The 27,413-nt window shown below is 25.8% G+C and overlaps 1 protein-coding gene across 1 annotated transcript in view; it reads right to left on the bottom strand.

The window, feature by feature from the left end:
* m (zona pellucida domain-containing protein miniature) overlaps nucleotides 1-27,413 on the bottom strand; it is a 43,118-nt gene that overhangs the window by 2,618 nt on the left and 13,087 nt on the right. Inside the window, exons 2-7 of the mRNA XM_011498542.1 lie at nucleotides 12,662-12,741; nucleotides 4,085-4,329; nucleotides 3,413-3,606; nucleotides 2,737-2,859; nucleotides 2,428-2,642; nucleotides 518-922 (exon numbers count right to left, since the gene is read on the bottom strand). Coding sequence (XP_011496844.1) covers nucleotides 518-922; nucleotides 2,428-2,642; nucleotides 2,737-2,859; nucleotides 3,413-3,606; nucleotides 4,085-4,329; nucleotides 12,662-12,703 — 1,224 coding nt within the window. The 5' untranslated portion in view covers nucleotides 12,704-12,741. The remainder of the gene's footprint in view (nucleotides 1-517; nucleotides 923-2,427; nucleotides 2,643-2,736; nucleotides 2,860-3,412; nucleotides 3,607-4,084; nucleotides 4,330-12,661; nucleotides 12,742-27,413) is intronic.

Genomic DNA, 27,413 nt, shown 5'->3' on the forward strand with positions numbered 1-27,413 from the left:
TTTCTTACAATAATTGAGTGAATAAATTCACAACTACTTTCACATGCTTTGTCTTAAAATCAATTTTAAGCTAATTTTTATATAGGAATATTTATTGAAAAATTTTCTTATGTTAATTAATTTGATTAATTTACGTTAGATTATTAGTACAAAAATCTTAAGAATATACATCATTCAATCGATATGTATTGGCGTTAAATATACTTTAAATTTACTTAAAAAATTATAATGTACTTTAAAATTTACAAAAGCTCATTTTATATGTATTTTTTAATGTAATTTGACATATAATTATTGGATAATACAATTTACGGTTGACTGATTGAAATTTGAATGATTATTCTTATGAATGAAAATCAATATTACAAACAATAATAGGGACATGTTATTAAATATTCATTAAAAATTCGTAGAAAATAGAGTATTTCGGTAAAATAAGTAAAGATAAATCATGTCGATATAAATGGAATTTACGCTAATTAAAAAAGGAGATGAATTGAAGGCTAAGAAATTGTACCAGGTAAGGTTTGGAGAGCAGTGGATCCGCAGTGGAATGAACGAGAGACTCAGGTGTTGTGGATCCAGTCTGATGATTACTTGTTTGGGCTTGGGCTTTGGGTGCGGCTGATTTTTCAACATCCAGAAAGTGTCCGCCTATTGAGGCCATCTCATCGCCGTTGTGTACAACGTCGTCATAAATCGGTGGCCCATCCACAGAGCTGATGCCCAAAGGCCTGGGTGCCTGACTCACACTACTCGCCGGCATTTCCGGTTCGATGTACAAATGTTGCTGTTGCTGATGCTGTTGGTGGGCATTCACATCGTTTCGTTCCTGAATATAGTGACCCAGGCCCAGAGACTCGGCGCCACTGACACCATTGGATTGGCAGTGGTCGAGACATCCGTGCCGGCAGATCTCGACCTTGAACGTTTTTTCATCGACAAATGAAGCTGTGCGTCCCGTTATTCCGAAAATATTTAGTCTCACAGTTCGCAAACGAGACTGATTCGTCGCTTCAGAAAAGAATTTTATCTTTTATTTTAAATAGAATTTCTTACCCAACATTGCACTCGAAACATAAAAATTGCCTTCTGTAATTGCAAATGTCAAACGCTCCGTTTGGTTTAGTAATGTTAAACGATATTAAATTAACATTAATAATACACAAGTACAGAATAAATTGGCCCTAAGTTCTAGTTTAGTTTGCAATATAGTTGGACCATATTCCAACATATATAAATAAGTTAGATATTTAGGATATATGAATAATCTGTTATATTATGTCTTATACAAAGATTTCATAGTTTATTGAATAAAAGATAAAAATTTTGTTATTATTATATACCTAATTTTTTCACAGAGTTATTATAATTATAAGAATTTATAATTATGTTATTTTTTCTTATATTGGTTTTTACGATTATGAAAAACAGATCGCTAAATTTTAAAAAATTTTTCTGCCATTTAGAATATTGTTAAATATAAATAATAATAATAATAATAATAATAATAATAATAATAATAATAATGATAATTCTTAAACTATTATATATAAAGGAGTTTAATAATCCTTTTTAATTGCGTATGGTATCAATTTATTTTGTAACTGAATAAATATTTTTTTAAATCATTAAAATAAATATTATCATGATAAAAAATTGAAAATATTAATAGTGATATATACATATTATATTATCCATAGTTTATTCACTATAAAGATTTTGCATCTTTTTAATTAGCTTAGGAATTTGAAAAGAGTTTCTATAAAAATTTCTTTTATTTAATATGATAAATATTTATAATGTAGACAAAATGATTTAACATACGATAATCACACGTATATGATTGGAATATAAAATTCATATGAATTCACATTAATCATAGTAATATAAACTATCTCAAATAAGAAATATTTAACTATCAAATAAATAAGAATTTAGAAAATATTCATTTTGACATTCTAGCTATCCTAGAATGAAATTAATATGTGTATATGGACATTATATAGCAGATTAAATATTTAAATGCACTTAAATGAATTTGTTTCCATAATATTTTCGTTAGAATTAGCAATTGTTTCATATAAAATTCATTTACTCATATCAATCAGTGCTATTTTTTACTTAATGTATACATATATTTAATTAAAATAGACTAGAAATACATTAATTTAAATTCAAATAGAATTTTATGATATTATTGTATAAATTGTTGTTGGTAATTATACGATACGTCTTATTTGTATTAAAATTAATAATTTATTTTTATAAAGTAGCATTGGAATTTAGAATTAGCATTCTCACATACATTAATCATTGTTAAATAATTTACTAATATGTACAAGTCCTGTTATGCTAAAGTATTGGATGCAGGTAATGTTTTTGTAAATTGTTATTTTAAATTATTCAATGTCGTAGTTAGCTTACTTTACATTTGATGTGCACACTGAGAGCGTCGGGGAACTTAAAGGCGTGGAAGAAGGCATAAGTTATGACAGTGGCGCGGTCGTCGGAGCCTCTGGCCTTCAAAAATCGACTAATCATCTTTGGTCGGAGCACGCAACCAAACTCATCACTAAGCTGAATCGTATGTCCACCCCCGTCCGAAGCGACGCATGATTTAACGCGCATGTCAAATTCACCTGAGTAGCACATACAATGTAAGAAAAGTTATACAGTATAGAGCCTTTTAGATACGCTAAAAATGTTGAAATTTATCATTAACAGTCAATGTACCTCGATAATCGTTAATGGCAACGACGAGAGTTAAAGTAGAGCCAAGAGGTACAATACCAGAAACTGGCGGTGCCCACGGACCCTTTCCATGTTGTATTTCCATCCAACAGTCGACATTATCTCCTGAAATACATGTCAATACGTTAATCGTCGCAACCCTAATAAGAAATTATTAAAATAGAATAAAATTCTATTCGTGTAACAATGCGGAATTTTGGATTTAATGCGCTTGATATATTCCGTATTTTAAGTTAATTGGAATTTATTTTATTTGATATGAAGTTATTATCATATATAAAATATTTATGGTGAATGTATAGAAAATAATTTTTTACTTAAATTATTCACAAAGATTTTTTTTCGGTATTTTTTGTAGTCAATATATATTGATTCTGACTATTTATACATATTTATATATATTGTTGTAATATAATTAATGACATACACGAAAAGTTTATAATATATATAGTAGTGACGATGAAATGGATTAAATTCATTAAAATTTTTGTTTTTATATAAAATTTACTGTAATTAATTTCTTATAATTATTCCTTATATGATTCAATTAACTCGTTAAATAATAAAATACTTTGTACTAGTTTATTAATATCATGTTTAACGATTATTTTCATTTGGACTCAATAATATACATTTAAAATTAATTTAACATTCATACCTCGGAAGTCAAGCTGTATAACGTCGAGGTCAGCAATCACCATAGGAGGTTTAGATGCGGTTTTCTCATAATCATTAAACCACTCACAGCGCAATCTTTTCGCTTCGTCCCATACTTCCAACAGATCTTTATCGTACTGTACAACAACAGTATTTTCATAAAATTGTCCATGCATGTCTGGCTTAGTGCCACACCTATATTGAAAATAAATTTCCAATTACTAACCGATGGAAATCCATCCGAGAAAGTATTTTTTGTACACGAATTTATTTAAACTAATAGAAAACCAGACTATAACTGATAAAATCTCTTTGCCAAATATAATTATCAAATATAATATGAAATTTAATTGAAATTATAACTTATAAAATATTAAAAAGGCTTTGGTATTCAAAATTTTATGTGACATACCTATTTATGAATTATTTTCTTAAGTTTCGTTAGATATGTTTTTTTTTCAAATTTTAATCAAACTAGTCCAATTCTTGTTTGATCCAACCAAATTTCTATTTCCTATAATAGGCTACTTTACATGATGATAATATATAAAAATAATTGGATCTGATGTTTCAATGAGAAGTTATAAAAATTATTTTTAAACATACTTTTTTATGCTAGTCAAATTATTTGTACAATATGAATTCAATGTTTTTATGTTAAATAATGACGTACCGAGCATAGGCTATTCTAAAGGAAAAGAATGTCTGTCCAGTTGAGGGTGGAACATAGACGCATCGAGGATCTGAGTGTTGACCTTTGGATGAGACAATACCCTCGAATGGTTGTGAAAAGGATAGATGCACGTCCATGTGATCCTTGCCACACATTACCTCCAGTGACTGTATAGCCGGCATCCCGTCTGGCCTTTCTAGTGGCCAAATCTCGCTACTACTCCGGCTGATTTTTAAGCCAACCATCTGAAATATTTTGTTTTTAAATAAATCATGGAAGGTAGAATTTATAAGTTTGTGAGTATTAACAAATAACTTTTCTTTTATTAATTAAACTCTTTGAAATTATTGAAGTCGAGGTTTCTCATTGGATCAGCCAAACTTATATCTTATATATATATATATATATATGCATTGATTTTTTATTATAAAATAAAAATAAAACCAAAAATGTGAAATGTTTTATATTATAAATATTATTTAATAATAAAACAAGGTAATGTTTTTAAAAAAATTCATTCAATTAGTTATTTTTATTTATAGTTAGAGAAAGAGATTTCTATTTAATAATAAAGACATTTCTATTCATTATCGCTAAGAGATTAAATAGGTAGAAATTTGTATGTGAATATAATGAAAAATTTACTAAAAACTTTTAGGATTGAGAGTAATTAGAATAAAGATATTTGAACTTGTAGCTTTAAACCTGTATTATAAAATAAACAGTATGCATAATTATCACCAACTATATATAAAAACCATTATCTAAATTTATATTAGAATCTATTCTTTTGCGTGTAAAAAAAGTATTTGTTTTTAAAAATAAATAATGAGTAATTCAAAGTAAATAAGTAATGATTTTAATTTGTTATTATTGATGGATATTTTAAGTTCTAAAAAATATTTAAATTCTTTGAAGCTTTTCTGCTGAGTTAAAAATAATCTACTTCAACTTGGTTTTTGACCAAAAAAAAAATAGCTATGATAATAATATTTTTAATATCATTTCAAGGAGTTTGCAATTTATTATAAAACATTATTAATTACATATTCGGATAAATTTTACTAGATTTTACTATTATTCAATGCTATGTAAAAATTATTATAAATTTTTTCACAAGATATTTAAAATACCATTAAAGTTTCTTCAAATTTTATTAAACATTTAATTTCAATTATTTAAGTTTTATATATGTTTTATTTAAGGGATATTAAAGATTGTTTGATTATTACAAAATACATTTTAAATTATATCTAATGCGCTATATTAATAAAAATTATATTTTACAATTGTTAATAAAATTTTAATCTCTGTGGGATGTTAAATGATGTAAATCAATTGTAACTAAAGTATTCAACTTCACTTTATACTATTTTTAAATAAATTATTACGGTGAAATTTTTAAAATTTTCTTTTTTTTTCTATTAAAATAACATAGAAATAAATACTAAAATAACATAAATAAATGGATAAACTAGAAAAATGCTTTGAATAGCTGTTTATTCAAGGTACTTGTTAATGTCTTACCATATATAAATTCTTCTACTTATTTAGTCTTCACATACTTTTTAAGTTATCATTTATTTATTATATCAAGTTGTGGATAAATGATATATTGTAGTTAACTAAATGTACTTATTTTATTTATGTAATTCTACATTATATATATATATATATATATATATATATATATGTGTGTGTGTGTGTGTGCGTGTGTATTTTATCATGTATTTCTTTAAATATTATGTAATCAATATACATTTCACACGATAATTGGTATAGTTAATTTACATATCTGATAATACTAACAATGCTTATTTAATAAAAAAGTTTGGTTAAAATTCTATTAAAACAAAAACATTAATAGTGCAATCAAAATAGTTTAGCCCATTGTTAAAATAATGATTGTACTTTCTCTCTTTTTTTTAATGTTATAGGAAATCAAATATTATGCATTCACGTTCTTAATACTGTGCGTATACTGCTTTCAAGATCATTCTAATTAATAAATATTTACAGTTTTGCTATTAATTAAATAACATTTTTTCGTAAAATTGTAATATTATTTTTAAGTTTCATTATTAATTTTTTCACATATTTTACAAAAACAGGGAATTTGTATTGTGGAGGTGCTTGTTGCATCTTAGATTTTTGTTTTTACTCCCAGACAACGCCGGAAGCTCCGGACTTTGTTCGATAGAGTGTCGAGACGTTTCTCTGTCGAGATATCCGTAACACGCAGACCGGTAAGTAACCGGTGGTAACGGGAGAGGCGTCTTTACCGCTGCATCAACGGTCGCTGTTTTTCATGATCGCATGAGGTGAAAACTAGTTTTCTAGACCTTTCCCCGTTTTCCCCTATCTGTCTCTCAGACAAAAGTTGGTAGCAAAATTGTGATTACTTGTGCAAATACTAGCAATTATTTTCTTTAGTATTAATTATGTATAGTAGTCTGTTTTTGCTTATTTATATTTTCAGCATTTCATTAGTACTAGCATTAATAGAAGCATTCATACAGAGAAGAATTCAGTTTCATGTTAAGGGTTGAATTACAATTGAATTACAATAGGAATAGGAAGGAACAATTTTTTCTCTTTCATAGTATAAGATTTTTGACCAATAAAAACTTTAAACAAGTAAAAATCTTCTAGAAAGATATATAATATTATTATTAAGTTTCATAACATTTGATAAATATTCATTGTACTGGTAACATCATACATTCGGTAAAATATAAACTAAGCTTGTTAACTTCTTTGGATAAAATATGTATAAAAATATAAATGTAAATGAATTATATCTATTATATATATTACAGTTATTAATTTTTTTCGAAACAGAATAACTGTTGTTAAATTCAATATAGTGAAATTTGAATGTTTTGGATGAAAAAACAGGATTTTTCTTATTTTATACATACATACATATAAAATTCACATTTGAGCCTTGCTATACGAAAAGAATTTGGTTGTATCTTAATATTATTTTTATAATTGAACAAGCCAATTTTAACACAAATACTATAAAAAAAGTAATTAATTTTTACTGACATCATACTAAAATACAATAGGCTAAATATAATTAATAAAAGAAAAATATTATGTAAATTAAATATTTTACATAAAATAATTGACTAGAACTCTCACTGTAAATTTAATAATAATAGCATTGTAATTCATAAATAATTAATATTGCAATAACACTGTTTGAACTGAATAGAAGATTATTAAAGATAAAATAATATATTAAAGAAACTTGAATATATTTAATTATTTATTTAATCTTAAGAGTTCATTATAAAAATTGTTCTTTCATCTTCTAATTTAAATTTAATTTAATTTACAGCTTTAATTTAGTGTCACCTCTTTTTCTACTTTTAATTGAATTTATTCTAAACTGTTTATTAAAAAAAATATGATCGAGTTCATTAAATTCTTATGTTGAAAAACGTACATTAATTATGTTATACAATTTTTATTTTATAATATAATTTATTAAGTATATTAAGTGTATGCCGTTTGTTATATTATGAATTTATTATAAGAGTACTCTAAATAATAGAGTTATAAAATCCATCTAATGAGAAATTACAGCTTTATAATTTGAATATACATAGTTTTAATTAACTTATTAATTTAATGTTACAAATTTGGATTTCTATATAAAATAATTTTATATACCAGTTTCTTTTATCGAAAGCTGTCACTTATCAAACAAAATTTTAAATTATCATGTAAAATAATATTATAAATACATTAACGAAACATGATAGCATACCTATATAAGATTAACATTAAATATATAATACATTAATTTTATAATTGTTAATTATTATATCTGCCATAATATTAATTAGTTTTTTTTTTCAATTAAATGGAGTATTCAATATAACTCATGAAATGTATATTTTTTCAATTTCATTATTTGAATTTGTTATTTTTAATTTATCGATATAATTATTATTAAACAATATTTCGAATAAATATTGCATCAATAGTAAAAAATACAAAAGTTTTGCTTTTAATTGGTTAATAGGTTTGACATGGCCATAACTCTGAATCATTTAGAAAATATAAGGTTTGCCATTACATTTAAATTACAGCAAAAAATAATTTAAAAGAAAATAAAAATTGCAAGCAAAAATATATTATTGAAAAATTATAAATACTATAGTATATATAAATAAATCATTTAATAGTTGATTCGTTAAAAAACATATTTCAGATAAAATTATAAACTTATTAATTTTTAATAGCAGTTTTTAAAAACATTTTATTATCGATATTATTATAGTATCAAAATTATATTGTAATAAATGATTTAAGATTTATTTTTCTGCATATTAATTTAATTATAGATTATATGCAATTTTAAAGATTAAAAAAATTATAATAATGAAAACGACATTTAAATATATCACCATTTTATGATTTTATTAAAAACTATACTATCATAAATATATAATTTTGAAGCTGCAAATTGTTAATATTGTTATTGACTTTATATCATTTATTATGCCATAATTATATTGTTGAAAAATATTTACAATTATTTATAAATATTATCTTCTCTCCATATGATTAGCAGATTTTCACTAAAGTATATATACTTTTACAGAATGAAAGTAATTTAAGTTTCTTTTAATGGATATTTTACGTACTTATTTTCAGATTTTTACATAAATTTGAATAATAAATTGTAGCGTCGAGAATACATATTATTTATTTTATCATAAGTATCCATAATACAAACAGTAAATATAATTGAAACCATTGAATATTCTAAATTTGCAAAGGTAAAGAAAGTGTAGATTATATAATAGGACCCAATAATAATGATGAAGAAAAAATAATGTTCAAATAAACTGGTGCGAATGCTTCTTGCTGTTAAAAGAAGAGCGAGCAGAAGTGGCCAATTATCTCACCAATTTAGCAGCGTGATTCGTTAAATCTGGATTTGACAAACCAAGTTGCCTCTGTTATACAATATCTTTGTGAATTCAATGTAAATATAACTACGTTGAATAGAGATTGTGAATAAAATATATAATGAAATAGCATGTATAATGAAAGGAATAAAATGTATTATACTGTGTATAACATGTATAATGAATATAATATAATGTGAACATCCATGCCTATTATTGGCTAATCAGCATAATAATTATTAGCCCGAAGCGAATTTAAATTTTGAATAAAAGAATGAAAAACTAATTTCTAACCAGAAATGAGAAATTTAGATAAGAATTTCAACATTTCGAAAATTATTAGCAATGAAAAAGAATAATGACATTTTTATTTATTAGCAATTAATTTCAAAATTAAAATGGTACAATTATAAACTATTGACTTCTTATTAATTTTTACTATTTGCATTATTTTACAATAAAATTTACAATAAAACGATTATTTGTTTATTTTATTACTTGACTAACTTATTTGTAGATTATATATATTTCACAAAAAATAGACATTATTATTTAAGCTGTAGTTATAAAAGGTTTTTCATTTACGTTATGAAAAGCACGTTATTGAATGAATTAAAGCAGATAAAGTAAATTCACATTAAAGTTAATTAATATTAAAATAATATACATAAATTATACATCATTTTTAATATATCATTTATTATACTTATATTATTTCCTATATAATAGCGTTAAGAATATCATGTAATAGAATGATAATGAATTTATTTAAAATAATATAAGGTTGTACAGGTACCATGTTTACTATTAATTTATATTAAAACTGGTTTTCTATCCATTAAAAATATTTTAGAGTATTTTAACATACTCTATAAGCATAAATATCTTCAAGATTATAATAATTGTTTAATAAAATTGTTTACTATTTATTATTCTGATATAAATAATTGTTATAAATAGGTTAATTTTAATTATTATTTAATAGAATTCATTGTATACAAGAAAAAGTCCTTCAATAATTTTTTCAGATATTTCCAAATTTACATGTAAAATAAAAATAATAATCCAATGTAACCTTATCTATATAGAAATTTTCTTTAAATTTATACTTTTTTCCGATTTTAAAATGTTTAATTCAAATTTTAAAGTTTCTTTTACTTCTTCGTATTTAAATTACAAAATATATACCATTAAATATTGAATATTTAGGAATTGAATGTATTTCTTAGAACTACGCTTATTTCCAATATATAAAAATCCTTAAAATGCACACATAATATTTATATAGGTTAGTATTTGCAAGTGTAAATCGCAATCGCACGTACAGCTACGGAAGCTCGAAACAGTTTTATAGCGTAAAGAAGATAGTATCGGTATAGTTAACCGTATGCGATGGCGTGATGGATGCGGAAGCCAATAAGTCGACAAATGTCCGGACGCAGCTCGACTGAGGGGTGCTTAATTCTCATTATCGGCAACGCCACCACATTGAATTAACGGGACGAGTATACATAGAACAAGTGACAGTGGCGGGAAAAGAGACATGACGCGGAGGTCAGTCGCTTGCAAGCTGTTTTTCATTGTCAGTGAGAAGCTCCTTGATATTCAACTTTGAAAGCCGCGTTATCATCGTTATATTGACAATAAAAGTGAAAACTGTTATAACTCATTGCATTTTATTTTAAAAATATTATATATTTATGATTATAAGCCTTAGATGTTTCATTTACAATAGATTTTCACTTATTTCTTACCCATTATTACTTTATAATGTAACAAATCATATACTGGCTATTTTATACTCTCTATAAATCAAACGATGAAATAATATTTAGAATATTGTACTAACTAACAATAATGCTCATGTCTCTTAGAAAATAAAATTATAAAAAATATTTATTTAATAATTTTACCATTTTTATTTATTAAGCTATTTTAATTTGTTAAACTATTTTTAATTATTTATTAATTTCAGAAGAAAACAAAATTTTTATTAATATATAAATAATGAATATTAAGAAAAATAATAAATAATTATCCATCTGAAATATGCTTAAATATGAAAAATTAACTGTTACTGTAAGAATATATTTCAATTATAATTATAAGATATATTTACGTCTATTATAGCAATTTCTTATAGCATATACGAAAGATCTTTCAGATTATATAGATATTTTAAGGAAAATTTAAATTATATAAAGATAACGATAAAACGCAATAAATGAATTAAATGAATGAATGGTTTGAGAATAAGACATTAAAAGAGAATTCCCCGAAAGATTTGATAATTTTATTAACAAATTATTTGAAATTAGTTAATATTTCATTTATATATGGTTATTTATTTTATTTTGAAAAACATTATAATTTTAGATACACTTCAACCATAAAAATATAGTACATGTGCATGTACTACTAGCTTTTAAGAGAGTTTTCACTTTAATTTTGTCTTCTGTAAGAATAAATACATTGAAAAATAACATAATGTCTATTGCTCTTTGAGGTTTTGTCGAGTTTTTATGATAATTATGATACACGGGGACTATGAATTGTAATATAGGTGGTATTTCTAGACTTTCATGATGTCCATGTCATGTGACTATGTAGTTGGTTGTGTGCACGACTTGTGGCTGAATAAGCAATGTAAGATTTCAGCCAAGCCTAAGTATAAGGTTCCAATAGATATTTATGTACAATTATACTTCCGTGCAAAGTGAATATAGATTTAATTTTATGAGCTGTTTCCTTTGCAAGTATTAATAGAAAACGTACAGAATTGCATCTTAATTTCATTTATGATGAATAGAGAGAATCAAGTCCCACGTTATTACACTAAATATAAACCTGAATATATGAACTTTTTAAATTAAATAATTTTGTTTTCAATTCAAATTTAACCTACGAAAATAGTATACGAAATAATAGTTATAATATTAAAAATATAAATTATCATTGATATATTATGAAAATTTGTTTCTATTGTCTTTTGAAATACGAGTGTATATATGGATAATGCGTGAGTGTACGTATGTGTATGTCTTTATACGCATAAGCCATTACACGCGCCCTGATATGCACACCCATCTACTTACATGCATATTTATGCATTCATGAATGCAAATGCAAATATATACGTATTTTTCTGTGTAAGTGTGCGCGCGCGCGCGCGCGCTGGCAAGCACGCGTATTACGTAGAAAAAATTTTAAATTAACATTAAATACTTAGACAGTGTAGGTTTTTTCTAAGACTAATTCTATATTCATATCCTCTTCGTATTTTATTTATTTTAATTCATTTAATTATGTAACGTTTTATAATATATTTACAATACATAAAATTGATAAATGATTAATATATTCTCTTATAACTATATAAGACTTTTATAAACAATATAAGAAATATTCAGGGCGATCTTATATTCAACAATATAAGATTCTAGACGAAATACTCTTTCCTTATTTATTACAATTCAATAAAAAAATTTACATAATTGGTATTTATTATTTTAATAAATAATTTTAATTAATTACCATTGAAATGTCAAATGAATTTTTTAATTCATAAATATCAATTCTATATAGAGCATAAATTTTTTCAAATTAGAAAAGATTTAAAATTTTTGTTATTTTTGGGTTGACTACTTACCACATAGATCAGCGTATGTAGCAGTCTCCACACTCCTGGCATCCTGGATTTTCCAGCTTCTCACGCTAAATCACGCTTTCCTGAAACGAGAAATGAGGCTTAATGGCTGAGTCAATAGTATGATTATACGGTTTCATTTCTCAAAATCTTTAACATTTCTTTTAATTTCATTGGTATTTACGTGCCATTTCATTCGAATTACTTTCAGTTGATTTTATATTTATTTACATTGTATTAGATCCACTTTATTTGATGCGTGTGATTATAATTATTATTTTAATGAAGTATGAAATTGATATCTTTTTAACTGAAATAATGTATTTGTAGAAAATGCGTTCTAGATAATTGGATTTAATGATACGGCGATATATGGAATGATATGTATATATATATATATATATATATATATATATTCATATTAAAATTTAATAATGTAACAGGAAGCTTAAACAATTACTTTCGCTTTTTTTTTTAAATTATATTTTCAATTTTATTAGATGGATTCACACTGTAAACGTACAGTAGAAACAGGATCACAATCTTTACAAATTATAAGCTCAGGAACTGGATATATAATTATCTCAATTAGCGAATATATATTTAATAACTTATTTATTTGAATCATTAATGATCTTGTCACTTCACAGCAATTTGACTAAATTTACTGAAAATACAAGTTAAATAACTTCTTTCTATCTCACTTCTTCGCTTAAGAATATTAAGAATTTACTCGCTTTAGTTTTGCTGTCGAAATGAGTGTCGAGAAAATTATGTAATTATAGAGTAGCTGATGAAGATAATGATAATTTCTGATAAGTCGTTCCGCTGTCATTTAAGTGTAAGCTTATACGATATAACGATATAGATCATTAATTATAATCTAAGCCTCATTTTCATGTATATACATATCAAGTACATCAAGGTGATTTTTTCCTAATTAGCCGTAATGCTAATATAAATCCATTATGCCAATGTAAATAATTTCAGCTGCTCCATTTGCTTATATAAAGAAAATTACTGTACTGGTTTAGTTCAGAAATTACTTCAAGAGAAAATTATAAAAATAAATACTAATAAAATTATCATTTTGTAGAATGAGAAAGTTATTGATTAATATGTGATATTTTAAATAAGCTGATCATATTTATTTATTAATACGCTAGATTAACATTACGAATACTAAACAAATAATGTACGAGCCCTTTATTATTACCAAATTAGCTAGTAATAACATAGTTCATCGGTTAAAATCGTATTGTAATTTGGATATTGTAATTAAATCTTATCATTTTGTCAATTAGATATTTTTACTATTTTTTTATTTATGCATTATTAAATATAAATATTTTTCCTATTAATTTATAATTATATTTTTTACATACAATGTTAATAAAGATAATAATGTTTTTTCGAATGATTGATAAAGTTGATTAAATAATATTAAAAAAAGATTCCAACCTTAATTATGATTAGCATTGATTTATAAATGTATATTCATGATATTTTCTAATTATTTGAATTCATTGAGATTTTATACTTTTTTTTATAGCCAATTACATGGAAAATCCATATCTTGCCAAATTATTTCATGATTCTTTAATTTAAGTAAATGGTTATTCTATAATATGTAATCTTATAAATAATAAATTACGATGATATTATCGAAAGAGAATTCAATTTTGAAAAGTATTAATATTAGATTAACTCGTTTTTGTATTTTATATTTCACACTTGATGACATATCAATAAATTTTTACTTCCTTTACTTTTACATTGTATATTTGATGAAGATTTTTATTTATCTAAATAAATTTAGGTACCTTCTGTATATTTTTCTAAGATATGTGTTGTACAAAGTATATTATAGTCTCTATTTATAAAGCCAATAGAGGTATCAGTGAAGATAAAAAAAAAAAGTAAATATCCGGCTTTTGAACATACATGAACTTAAAATTCCATGTCAAAGATTTAGGGTGTGTAAAGAAATTTAAACTGTTGGATAATGCCTTAGTAGATACGACAGACAAGTAGCAAGACAGACAGCAGTAGAAACTTCAATAAATATGGTAACCAGTTTCGATAACACATACATGCTCGAACCATCAAAAACCAACACTTAGGAATGCAACGAGAAAAAGCGCTTAGTAATATTACTAATACTAATATTATACGAAATTATGTGCGTATAGGTAAATGAAAACGATAAATCTGTATTCTGCTTATTGGATATAATCCAATGAATGGGAAGTCTAAAACGAATGGACCTAGCTAATAGTTGAAGAGAAGGAAAAGCGGGCACATAATTGGTTGAAAATCGTATGAAGGCATGGTAGTTAGGCGAGACAGCAATCGATGAATGGTGGTGGTCTCATTTTGCGAACAGAAGACGAGAAATGATGCGCGCACTCCGATAAATTATAAATTGGCATGATAGTTTTCCATTATTAGCTGAAAAATTCAGGTCCAGCGCTCGAAGATAATGGTTAAAAAAGGAAATATACCGTCATCCCTACTTAACGCACTTGTGCTCCCTCTCCCTACTTAACGCATTTCTGCTCTCTCTCTCTCTCTCTCTCTCTCTTCCTCCTATAGGTACGCGCGCACGCACACAAAGATAGAGGCGCGCGAGCGTGTGTGCTTATTGTCTCTATGTCTCTCGCTTTCTCAGCGCATGAATTCTCAATTTGTTAAAGCACAGTTATATTCTGAACTCGTGAGCACGGTAATGTATGAAGTGACTCGTCGAGACTTTGTACCGCTGTTCTACTCACCTAAATGCTTCATTATACAGGCGTGTGTGTACAGAGGCTTTATATTGGTAACGCCGATGGGCACTCGTGGGGCCATTTTTCCCACTTCCTTCTCAACCACCGATATACAAACGACAATCGCCCATGGAATGCATCTGATTTTCGATAAATCCGGTTTACCTATGTCCCGCCATCGAATGACCCCATAATCGTACAGCTCTATCCGCGCGCAAATCCATGGTCTGTCGAGTAAATTAACCAAGTCGCGATTGCCGAGGTTGCGCTTCGAGTGCCAACAAGGTCTCCGGAGCACGGAAATCGCACACCTAATGCATATCCTGCGTAAGCGATGTAGAAGAGACCGGCGAGACAATTTCGAGGTGCATGAGATTTCCACGCGCGTCCTTGGCTGCTACGCCGGAAATTGGATTATCACCATCTTGGATGCATCGCGCTGTCTTTGGGCAAACAGTGTAGCCGGGAGGATGAAATTAAATTGAAATTCATGAGTAATTTGGACTGGCGTTGTCGAGTTTGGACTTCCTCCTTTTATGCGCTTTTCTATGTCTATAGATTATGCAAATGTCTGTGATGAATTCCCTCTATTTAACTGTACGATTCGCGAGACTAATTCAGCGTTTCTTTCTTGTATTTTTATCTTATGTCCACATATTATAAAAACCTTTTTTTACAGTTTCAAATAAAAACGACAAAATTCCATAATTTAATATCATATTATTCAATGTGATTTTATGTGTATTAATTATGTCAATAATACGTTAAAAATAATATTTCATTAATCCTTAGTATTCTAATAAGGCGTATGAAAATATTATAAAAAAATATAATTTACTTGAGGTTCATTAAGTTACGTATTTATATCAAATTAGTTTATCATAAACTTATGGAAATTTCAAATTTTAGTATATAATTTTAATATCTAATATTGTAGAAATTTTATAATTATAAAATCTTTTAAATAATTAGCATCATAATGAAAAAATAATAACATATTATTTATGAAAATTTTTTATAATTAATAAGTTGAGAAATAATTATACAGTATTTGGCATATAATGAGTATAATTTTTATCGTCTATAATGAATTATTACTACCATTAGACATATGATAAATCGAAAAATTGATATATAATTTGAGCATTTTTAATAAAATAACATTTTTTTCTTTAATTTGAAAACATTTCTTATTTATCATTAAAATATTATCAATATTTAGAACAATTATTGTATATTCATACGTTATAAATTAATATAATAAAAGAAGGCTCATTGTATAAATTGAAATATAAGTTTTTGAAAGTTGTCGATACTATTATTATCTCGTTAAATTTGCCATAATTATTTTTATTACTGTGTCTGCTTTTATAAACTTGGTTGAACAATTCCCTGAAAAAATATTATTTATAAAATTATTTTTTAATTTATTCCAAATCATAAAATTAAATTACTTGAATAATGAAATGTAATGTAATTTTTTTTCACACGCGAAACAGATAAGAATGTCGAAGAAATAAGCTATATATATTCAGTTTGACATAAGACGCAGAAGCTAAAACTTTTATAATCAGTAAGTTCCTTGGACATTATTCATTTCATCTTTATGCCCCCCCCCCGCCCCTCCTTCCGATTGATGCTACGTGCTAGTGGCATACGAACGTGTTTTTCGGCCGAGACCAATTGACTTGTTTGTGCGAGAAAAGAAGCTGCTTGATTATTAGAGCGGCGTATCGGTTAGTACGGAGAGATAATTATTGCAATTGGACGAGATGGACTAATACCTGACTGTGGTCTAATCGTCGCGTGACTTAGCTACTGTACCTGATTCTCTGGCTCTTTGCACAAGGAGAGCACGAGACTCGGAGCTAAGAGGTCCTTTGACTTTTTCATTTATCCGTCTCTCTCTCTCTCTCTCACACACACACACACACACTCACTATCTCTATCTCTATCTCTATCTCTATATCTATATCTATCTATCTCCCCGTCGCTCTCATCCTCTCTCTATCTCTATATCTATCTATCTCCCCGTCGCTCTCATCCTCTCTCTATCTCTATATCTATCTATCTCCCCGTCGCTCTCATCCTCTCCCTCTCTCTCTCTCTCTCTCATTCGCATGCACGCATGCGCGCACATGCACACCCATATACTTCTTTCTCATTTCTTCGATCTTGACTCACGTTTATATGATCCGAATTTAAACAATTTATAGCTATAAGATATATCATTAATTCTTTCGTGTAAATTATCTTTCGATGATAATTTCTTTTTTATTATCATTTAGCTAATTCACTGATTCCTAATTAAAAGGAGCTAATTAATACAATTTAGGTGTGCTTAATTGTGGTTAATATAATTAATATTTCTATTTTTATTATCTATATTTATTATTCTATATATATATATTCTATATTTATTTTCATTGTAAAAAATTGTTATATTTTGTTATATATTATTATATTACATTTAATATATATATAGACAAATATCATTTAATGCATAATACTTACATAATATGTAAAATATTGATAAAAGTATTTTTAAAAGAATAATATTATTTAACTAATTAACGTTAAAATCTTTACAAGTATTTCCTAAATTTATATTTCATTATTCAACAATGTACATTAAAATAATATTAAATACATTTATTTACATATTCGATTAAATTTCATTGTTCATCAATATACAATTTTCATAAAAAATATCTTAAAATGTGCCAAAAATATCAAGTAATTGTATACAATTATTTATTTTAATTGTAATTGTAATTATCGAAGAAAAATTTAAAGAAAAATTTATAAATAAGTATTTCAAATAAATTCAATAAATTTTTATATGAATGTATATCACGATTCATTTCAGATGATATATTACATGTATATTTTTATCTTTAAAATGATATAATAATCAATACTTAATTATTAAACTTTTTCGTAATTTGATACACTTATGAAAATATTATTATAAAATAATTTATAAGTAAAAGTCGATTTACGCATATTGTAGATTAGTATATGAATTATTAATTTTCCGTTATAAAACATATTGATTATGTGAAAAAAATACCTTATTTCAAATACATCTGCTTAATGAAAATTGTATAACCATTCAATAAATTAAAAATTCTTATTGTTAAAATACATAAAAAAAACTTGTATCTTATTGTATTAAAAAAATCTTTTATTATATATTAAAGTTTTTATAAAATGATTCTATATTTATTTTTCACATATTATTATTTAAACTATATAAGTTTCTGTTAAAGTTAGTTTATATTTTCATATATATGGAGCCGTGAAATTGATAAAATAGTTGTAATAAATTTTGAAGATACATGTGAAAAGGACGCAAACATTGGTTTGTTTAAAATAGTGGAAAATAATGAAAAGTGTTAGCAATGAGAACGTATTTCTACGTTGACAGAAGTTGCTCTAACGGTTCCAAAAATCAAGTGCACAAACAGAGATAGACAAGGAGAAAGAGAGGGAGGGGGAGAGGGAGAGGGAGAGGGAGAGGGAGAGGGAGAGGGAGAGGGAGAGAGAGAGAGAGAGAGATAGGGTAGGGAGGGAGAGTGAGAAAGAGAGAGAGAGAGAGAGAGAGAGAGAGAGTTGAGAATGCACAATCGGCTAATGTGTGATTATTAAAACAACTTGAATGTACCGAGACTGTATACATTAATTACATTTCGTTTTGTTTGAAATCGACGAGCATAGACTTATTTGTCTTTCATGATATCTGTGCTCATCGGTCTTGACTTATGTTAAATGAATAATTAAATACTGCTATTATCCTATTATAACTCCCTAAAATGGATTATTTTAGATTAAGTTGCCTCTCAGCTTTAGTTTCGTTAGGATAAACTGTGTACATGTTCCATATGTATGTGTGAACCACAGTTGACGTCTACCTTTAACACAGTCTGCATCAATTCTTCTTACGAATTTCAATAAATATTTTTCTAAATGCTTAATTGAAGGCGTTTTAAAATTTAACTAAATAATAGTATCCCAATTTTTTTTTATTTACATAAATTTAAATATTTATCCAGCATCTAAAAATAATACTACCCTATTTTATTAGGTTAATTAAATTTTTTCAGATCAACAAAATCGTTAAATTTTACTCCTATTATGAATCTTACTGAGGAAATCTATTTATATTATACTATATTTCTAAACTATAATCTGAACTGTATTTCTAAAGGAAATATAGAAAAATTTTCAATTAATTCTTTAATTTGATTTCAAATTTTACTTACATATTTAAAGGAGATATAATTATTATTCAAAATTTCATAATTTTTTTTATCTGAAAAATAGAATTAATTTAACAAAGTGTTATAATCCGAATTTTAGATAATAAACAAGTATTTCATGACAATTACAATTAGTGGTTAATGCACTTAATAATAATTGACTCGTAGAAAGTAAAACTTTTTGCATGTGAGAAATTATAAAATTTATGTTGCAATGTAAAATAATTTATTCATTACATAATATCGGCTCTACATAAAAATTACGAAAATAAGAAAAACAAAATTTAATGATAAATACATTTAAATATCTACAGAATAAATATTGCATTATATTCTGTACTGCGATTTTTGCTATTATATTAATTACATTGATTTAGTGACGGATAGTAAAATATTATTAAAATTTGTATATACAAGTCTAATTATATGATTTTTTAAATTCCCTTATATTTTTTATAATAAAAGTAAGCTTTAATAAATCTTACTATATCTATAATTTACAATTGGATAAGTCATAATACTATCAATAGTTTGTATATAAAAGAATGCATGATAATCATTCGAAAGTCAAGGATATTTGCAATATTTTCGAAATAAAAATAGGTTAAATTTTATTTGGAATCGCCTATAAATTTTATTAAACATATTCATTAAGCCGTTCATTTGTAAAATAGTACAGTTAATATCGCAGTAATAAAACTGCTTTTTGAATTGTGATACGTGTCCGAGTCCAATAATTGGATGATTATTAGATAAAGATACTCTGTATCTTAAAAGTTTCAATAATATTATATATTATTAATTAATTTTATTATTTACTTTTACTGTGATATAATAATAAATATATGTAATAAAATTTGTTAAAATTCAGCCATATAAATATTACAAATTAAATAGAATGGTGATATCTAAGATCTAGTTCTTAAAAACAATTGATGCTAATTTTAATTATAAAATTTTCATTAAATTTTCATTTATATAATTGGCTTAGTTTATATTTTTCTGAAAAGTATGTAGTATTGCAGCACGCAAAAATTGCATATTTAAACGTTTAGAATAAAAATAAATTTCGGTTCCGAATATTATATTTGATTTTCACGTAAAACTTTACATGTTTTTTTAAATAGTTGCTGATTATAATAATGTAAAATATATGTTGAAAATGTATGTCAGTAAATGTGTACGGCTCGTTTGCGTGACATGCAATACTATCGATATTTTTTTTTTCTGCAGTGTCTAATTTTACGCTCGGTTGATACTTCGCAGAATTTGGTACAACGAATCGGCACTCTTTGAGGTCTCCTTGTCTCGTGTGCCGAATTCTTTAAACAGTAAGTCCGTGGGCGGCCCAGTATCTTTACACACGAGATACGGAAGCATATGATGAAGTGATGAGAGGAACGTGAGCTCGCGCTAATTAGATGTTAATTTATGCATGAATTAGAGGCGCGAGACTTCCTCGTCTCTCCGTGTTTCTTTTTCCTTCAATTTCTTGCGCGTTGAAGCCTCTGAACCGTCCATTTACAACAAGCAGTGACCGGTATTAACGACGATGTATGTTTATATACACACATTCGACGCACGGGTACATCCTCCGAAAGGCAGAAAAGACAGCGGCAGACGGTGCGACGTCGATACGCGCATATACAGTTACAACTCGCCCGTTCATCTTTTTTCGTGTCCTACCGCATTTACTGTACAAAGGCACAAATTTCCAGGAATCGTGCGAGCGGTAGCTCGAAAAAAGACCGTCGCAGCAGATTCTTATCTAGCCCCTCCGCCCCTATGCCCCCTACCGGCCCACAAGGCTCTTCGTGCTACGTATCGATAGCCAGTTTCGTACGGAATTGCGGGTCGCCTGCATAATTTAGGATACCGTTACATAATTTTTGGCTGGCTCCAGCTTCGTCGAAGCTCTAAATCGACTCTCCAAAAGGTGCAGCGAATAATGCGATAAAGAGGGGCCTAAGTGGTTCGGAGGTTCAATAATAGTCAGCGATCAGTGTATTTTCTGAAAGGAACATCGTTACAGGTATGAGTAATTTTTTTTCATTTAAGATCGCTGATCGATTTTTGATGAGTATTACATTTGAAACAAGTAATAATCACGACGACAGTGCTACTAGATGACGAGGATAATTTCATTCGTGTTTTATTTTAATCTTGACTTAACATTAACATTTAATTTAATTAATATTATAGAATTAATCAGTGCTCTATTAGGATTGTAATGACTTACAATTTATGGCATAAGTTATTATATAAAGAATAAAAAGTTTCTGTTTATAATAATATATATACTTATATTACTATGCATTTATTGAGTAATAATAGCTAATGTTAAAGAAGTATTTATTCAAAAGTAAATATAAAATGCGCTTCAATCTAATTTAAATGAATAGTTATTAAAACATTGGTTATTATTACTGATTATTCATTGTGCTTCTCAACTGAAATGTTTACAAGATTTTACAAATTAATTAAAAATATAATATATATTTTTTACAATATAATATTTATACGTACAATATAATATTTATTTTTACAATATAATATTATACCTTGAACATTATTATTTAACAAAATTCAAACATGATTAGTAACAATCAAACATAAATGTATTTCTATAAATTATAAAACATAATTTAGTAGCCAATGTTCCGATTATATGTTTACAATCTACAATAAAATTTTTTAATTCAATAACTGCTACGATATTTTTTATATAATTCGATTGATTTTAACCTTGATTAGTCACTAGATGCAGATTGTAATAATACTATTAGGGTTTATTATTCATTTGACCGAGCTTATCATTTTACAAATACACATGTAATCGTTTTAATGCCGCTCTAATTAAATTAAATTAAATTAGACTTATCTATTGCATATTATACATATATTTATTTTTTATTTCTTTCCGTTATCTATATGTTACAATACTTTTTACGTGTGAAATTTATATGTAATAGCTAAAGAGAAAGAAAGAGAGCGGGCACGTTAGGTAGATAGATAAAGACACACAGAGACAGAAAGACAGAGAGAGAGAGAGAGAGAGAGAGAGAGAGAGTGATCGTAGACCGATAAACACCGTTATAACATAATGTCGAGAAGTTCAAGGTAGATCTAGGAATTAGTACGAATGAAAACTTATAAATAGGAGTAAAAGAAATGTTTTCATTTGAAGGCCAAGTTTAAAAGATATTCTTTTACAGATAATATTATTAGACGAAGAGAATATTTTATTTGATTGCATTCTCTATTAATTCTATATTCATGATATTTTCAAAATATATTTTGCATTGGATCTAATGTATACTGAAATTCATAAGATACATTTTGAAATTTTATGTAGATATTTTGAATCAATTATGTATTTAACATTGATATAAAAAATTATAATGAATAGATTAATATATTGACTCATTCTATAATGTAATTTTATAGATTCGTATTTTTTTAATTTATACACATATTCACGAAATAAATTTATTCACAATATTTAATATTCTAGGAATATCTATAAATATTGACCTCATTGTAATTAAAAAAAAAATGAACCGATCATTTTTTCAGCCATGTTTCTTCTTACTTAGTTGACATATGTTGACATATATATATATAATATATTGATAATATAATTTAATATAAGTTTGTTTTTAAAATTACGTTAAATTTGTATATATTTTTGTATTTCCACATTCATCACAAAAATTCAAAACTATACATACAAGTGCTAAATTAATATTGTTTAGTATAAATAATATTTAAATTTACTGACAAATTTTAATTCTTTAAATAAGTCATTATAAAATATTTAAATTAATAGTAATAAAAATCTAAATTTATTATTAAATTACATAAAAAATATTAGTATAAAGAAATTAAAATTATAACATAATATAAAGGTTCAATTTTTTATGATGAATATAAGCATTAAAGGTGCTCTTATCACAATAAATTACTTTATAACATAAAAGTAATAGATATTCATTAGGCAATACTGTTAAAAACTATCATTTGAGTTATATATTTAATCATTATTTAATCAATACCACTCCATAAATAAAAGAAAAATTTATATTTAATTTTTTATTATGTTTATTACATGATTTGTTGAAAAAATATATTATGTCAAAAAAGATTACATGATATTTTATATATACTGTTAAATCTACAAATTATACTTATGTAACCGAACGTTAGATTGAACTTTGTATTCAAATTTCACAAAAATATACGAATAAACCATTACAGTTAAAACACATTTAAATCAAATTATTTATATATTCGCGAACTTTCAATAAGAAGTATTATTATTAAGACACAATCATACCTACAGATACACACAGAGAGACATTAATACAAGCTCCATAATTATAATATAAATAGACACTGCTTGTTTCAGTTTTGCATAAATTTAAATATGAATTTATTATAAATAATATTTTCCTTAAGAAACCATTAGTATTTTAGTGTGATTGATTTACCATATTCTAATGATTTCTCAATAATATTATTCTATAAAGTAAATTATTTGTTCACAAAATATAAAAATAATTTTTTTTATAAAATAAATAAAATCTGTATAATCATAATTAAATACTAAATACTAAATATTTTTATATTTAATATTTTTTTTCTATCAAATATTCAAATAGAAATTCTTGGATAATATAATTTCATATAATAGGTTAAACTGTTTATTTTGAGTTATCATATCTATTATCAAGTATATAATATAGAATATTATAGAATTATATATAATTAATTTTTTAATTATAAGAGAGTTGATAAATTATTATATTTCGGCTCTAATGTTTCCTTCAATAAATCTGCTGAATTTATTTAATAGAAAATTGAGTAATTTACTATAATGAAAATTATTAATATTTTATATTTAAATTAAAAAAGGACTTTACTGCAATAAATATATATATATATATATATGTGTGTGTTTGCGCACGCGCGCGCGCGTGTGTGTGTGTGAAATGGTTTGTTTCTTTTTCGAACATGTTTGTATTTGTGGAGTTTCCGAAAATATAATTATAAATAAATAGTATTAAGTTGATTAACTAATAAGAATAGAATAAGAGTAATGCCTGATTATATATATGAAATTTTCAAACATTGTATTCAGTTTTATATCAAAGTAGACACGACCGTACAGCGTGGTGGGTAGAAAGGAACCAGCTAGACTTATTAACAGATATGTGTATTGAAAGTGAAAGAGAGAGAGAGAGAGAGAAAGAGAAGGGCTGGGTCATTGAGCGTCATCGAGTGAGAGAGACGGAGGAAGGGGAGGTTAAAAAATTGACCTGCCCGTAGTTCCCAGGACACAATACATTCTTGGAATATTTGAAATGCGCGCTGGGTATAGACTTTCTATACACATCGATACAACTGCATGTAAGCACTTGGAGGTATAAACACGCGCATGCATACGTACAAAAGCACGCGAGCAGCTGCACACATAGAAAAGCACCGTCGCTCCCGGTAACGGTGTTCTCCACTTGTACGCGATCCCACGCTAATTCCTCGTGCTCGCAAGAGCCACCGCGAGAGCATACGCGCAGGTGCACATGTAATGTGTGTATACATACACTTGTACGAGCACTTATTTTCAGTGAGTGAAGAAAGTAAAAGAGATGAATGGGATGAAGACGTTGGAAAGATATGTGAAGGATGCAAAGTACAAGGCGTGAGAATTAACTTCTTTATGTACACGGTTTTCTTGTTTATAAAAATCCCGTGTACTACTTTTTTAGGCGTGAAATGTGTTGTAAGAAAAATTATAAATAAACATTGAAAATCTAATTTTCATTTTCATTGCCTGTTTACATTAAAACAGTTTGTCATTTATAAAATACTAATGATAGGTTAAGCAATTTTTGTAACATAATAGTGGAAAATAGTAAGAACGTAATGTTGTCTTTGAAACAAAAAATTTTTACATAATCATAACTACATACAACAAAAGCAATTTAAATAATTTTCTAATAATATAAATACTATAAATAGGAAAATAAATGTAACATATGCAACTCCTATTAATATTCAATAACTATATATATATATATATATATAATATTATTGTTTCGATTATTTTTATTTTAAAATACAATGTGTAATCCATTTGATCGATGGATGCATGGAAGTTATTCTAAAAATGTTTATTATATATTTAATTTCTTAAAAATTTCTTGAAAATTAGTTTTTAAATAATTCGGATAATTTTTAAATATGAAAGCAATTTAATTATAATTGAATTATATGAAATAATTTTAATGAATCGGGTTGTGGAAAATAATAAAAATTGACTATTCAGAAAGCAACGAATGACTGTGTACCATTAAGTATATTAGGTTGTAGTACATTGAGGTTTTGGCTAATGTGCTGTGGTAAAAAATATCTTATTTTCTTACCATGTTGGTGACTATAATTAGATTTATTGACCTTTTAAACCAGAAGCGGCATTTTGTTAATTAACAGAAATTTGCTCTTGGTAAAACGGAAGCCACAGTCTGCTATTATAGAAGATACGCTAGACAAGTAGAATCGTTAAACTCTAATATTAGAAGATTATTTTATCATTCAATATTAATACGCATCAGTTATAAAAACTATTATATAGTTAATGTGATAAATTTGATATCTATTTCAATATTAATATCTCAATATTAGATCTTACTGAAATCAATTCATATTTTTATCTTTACTATTAATATTGAAAAGTATTATATGAATTGGCTGACTCATTTTAACAAAATAGTTATTAAACACAATAATAATTTAAGAAACTAGTACTAGTTTTATTTTTATTAGAATGAAATTAATATATAAATTCCATGAAGTATAAGTAAAGGGAATAGTGGTTAGCTACAGATAAGATTCAAACATTCGAATGCATTATTCAAATCACAATATTTTCATAATTTTACGGTAAAGTTTAGACACTTTTACATTATTTTTACTATATTTATTTGAACTTGTTATTATTATAATTATCACACATGATAAAGTTCAGTAATTAACCACTATTAATTTTTTATTGTTTTTATATTGAAAACTCCAATTTTATTAGGTATATCTGAAGACGTCTGCAATATATTTTATACTCATTGTTTTTTTATTATTTATTAGACTCCAATAAATAAGTTATTTACTAGATTTAAAATAGATTAAATAGATAAAAGAATTAACTTTCTTTTAATACATATTATTTAGATACATTAACAACTTTTTTAATATCGATATCGTCTCTCTCTTGTTTCTTTACATTATTATAGGTACTTATACCTGTATTCACAAATTTGCATATATTAAACTGTTTGCAATTATACGTATACGGATGTGAACATCTAAAATGCATGCATAGATTCATATATAAATATGCATAGCCACATATATATGTTCATATATAGCTATATATTAGAGGCTTTAAAAGTTTAAATCAATTAATCATTATATTAATTAAATACAGTTGACTGCATTTTAATTAAATTTCACTTAAAATTTTTTAATTAAAATATTATTATTATTATTATTATTATTATTATTATTATTATTATATATGTATATTTAAATATAATAGATCGATTTTATTATACCAAAAGTTTGAAATCGAATATAATTTAGTATAAAAAATATATGAAATATGATTGAAATAACTTGTAATTTATAAATTTCAATGCATAAAAAAGAATAAGTATTTTATGAAAATCA

Source organism: Ceratosolen solmsi, unplaced genomic scaffold (assembly GCF_000503995.2).
Source record: "Ceratosolen solmsi marchali unplaced genomic scaffold, CerSol_1.0 scaffold30, whole genome shotgun sequence".
NCBI classification, from domain to species: Eukaryota; Metazoa; Arthropoda; class Insecta; order Hymenoptera; family Agaonidae; genus Ceratosolen; species Ceratosolen solmsi.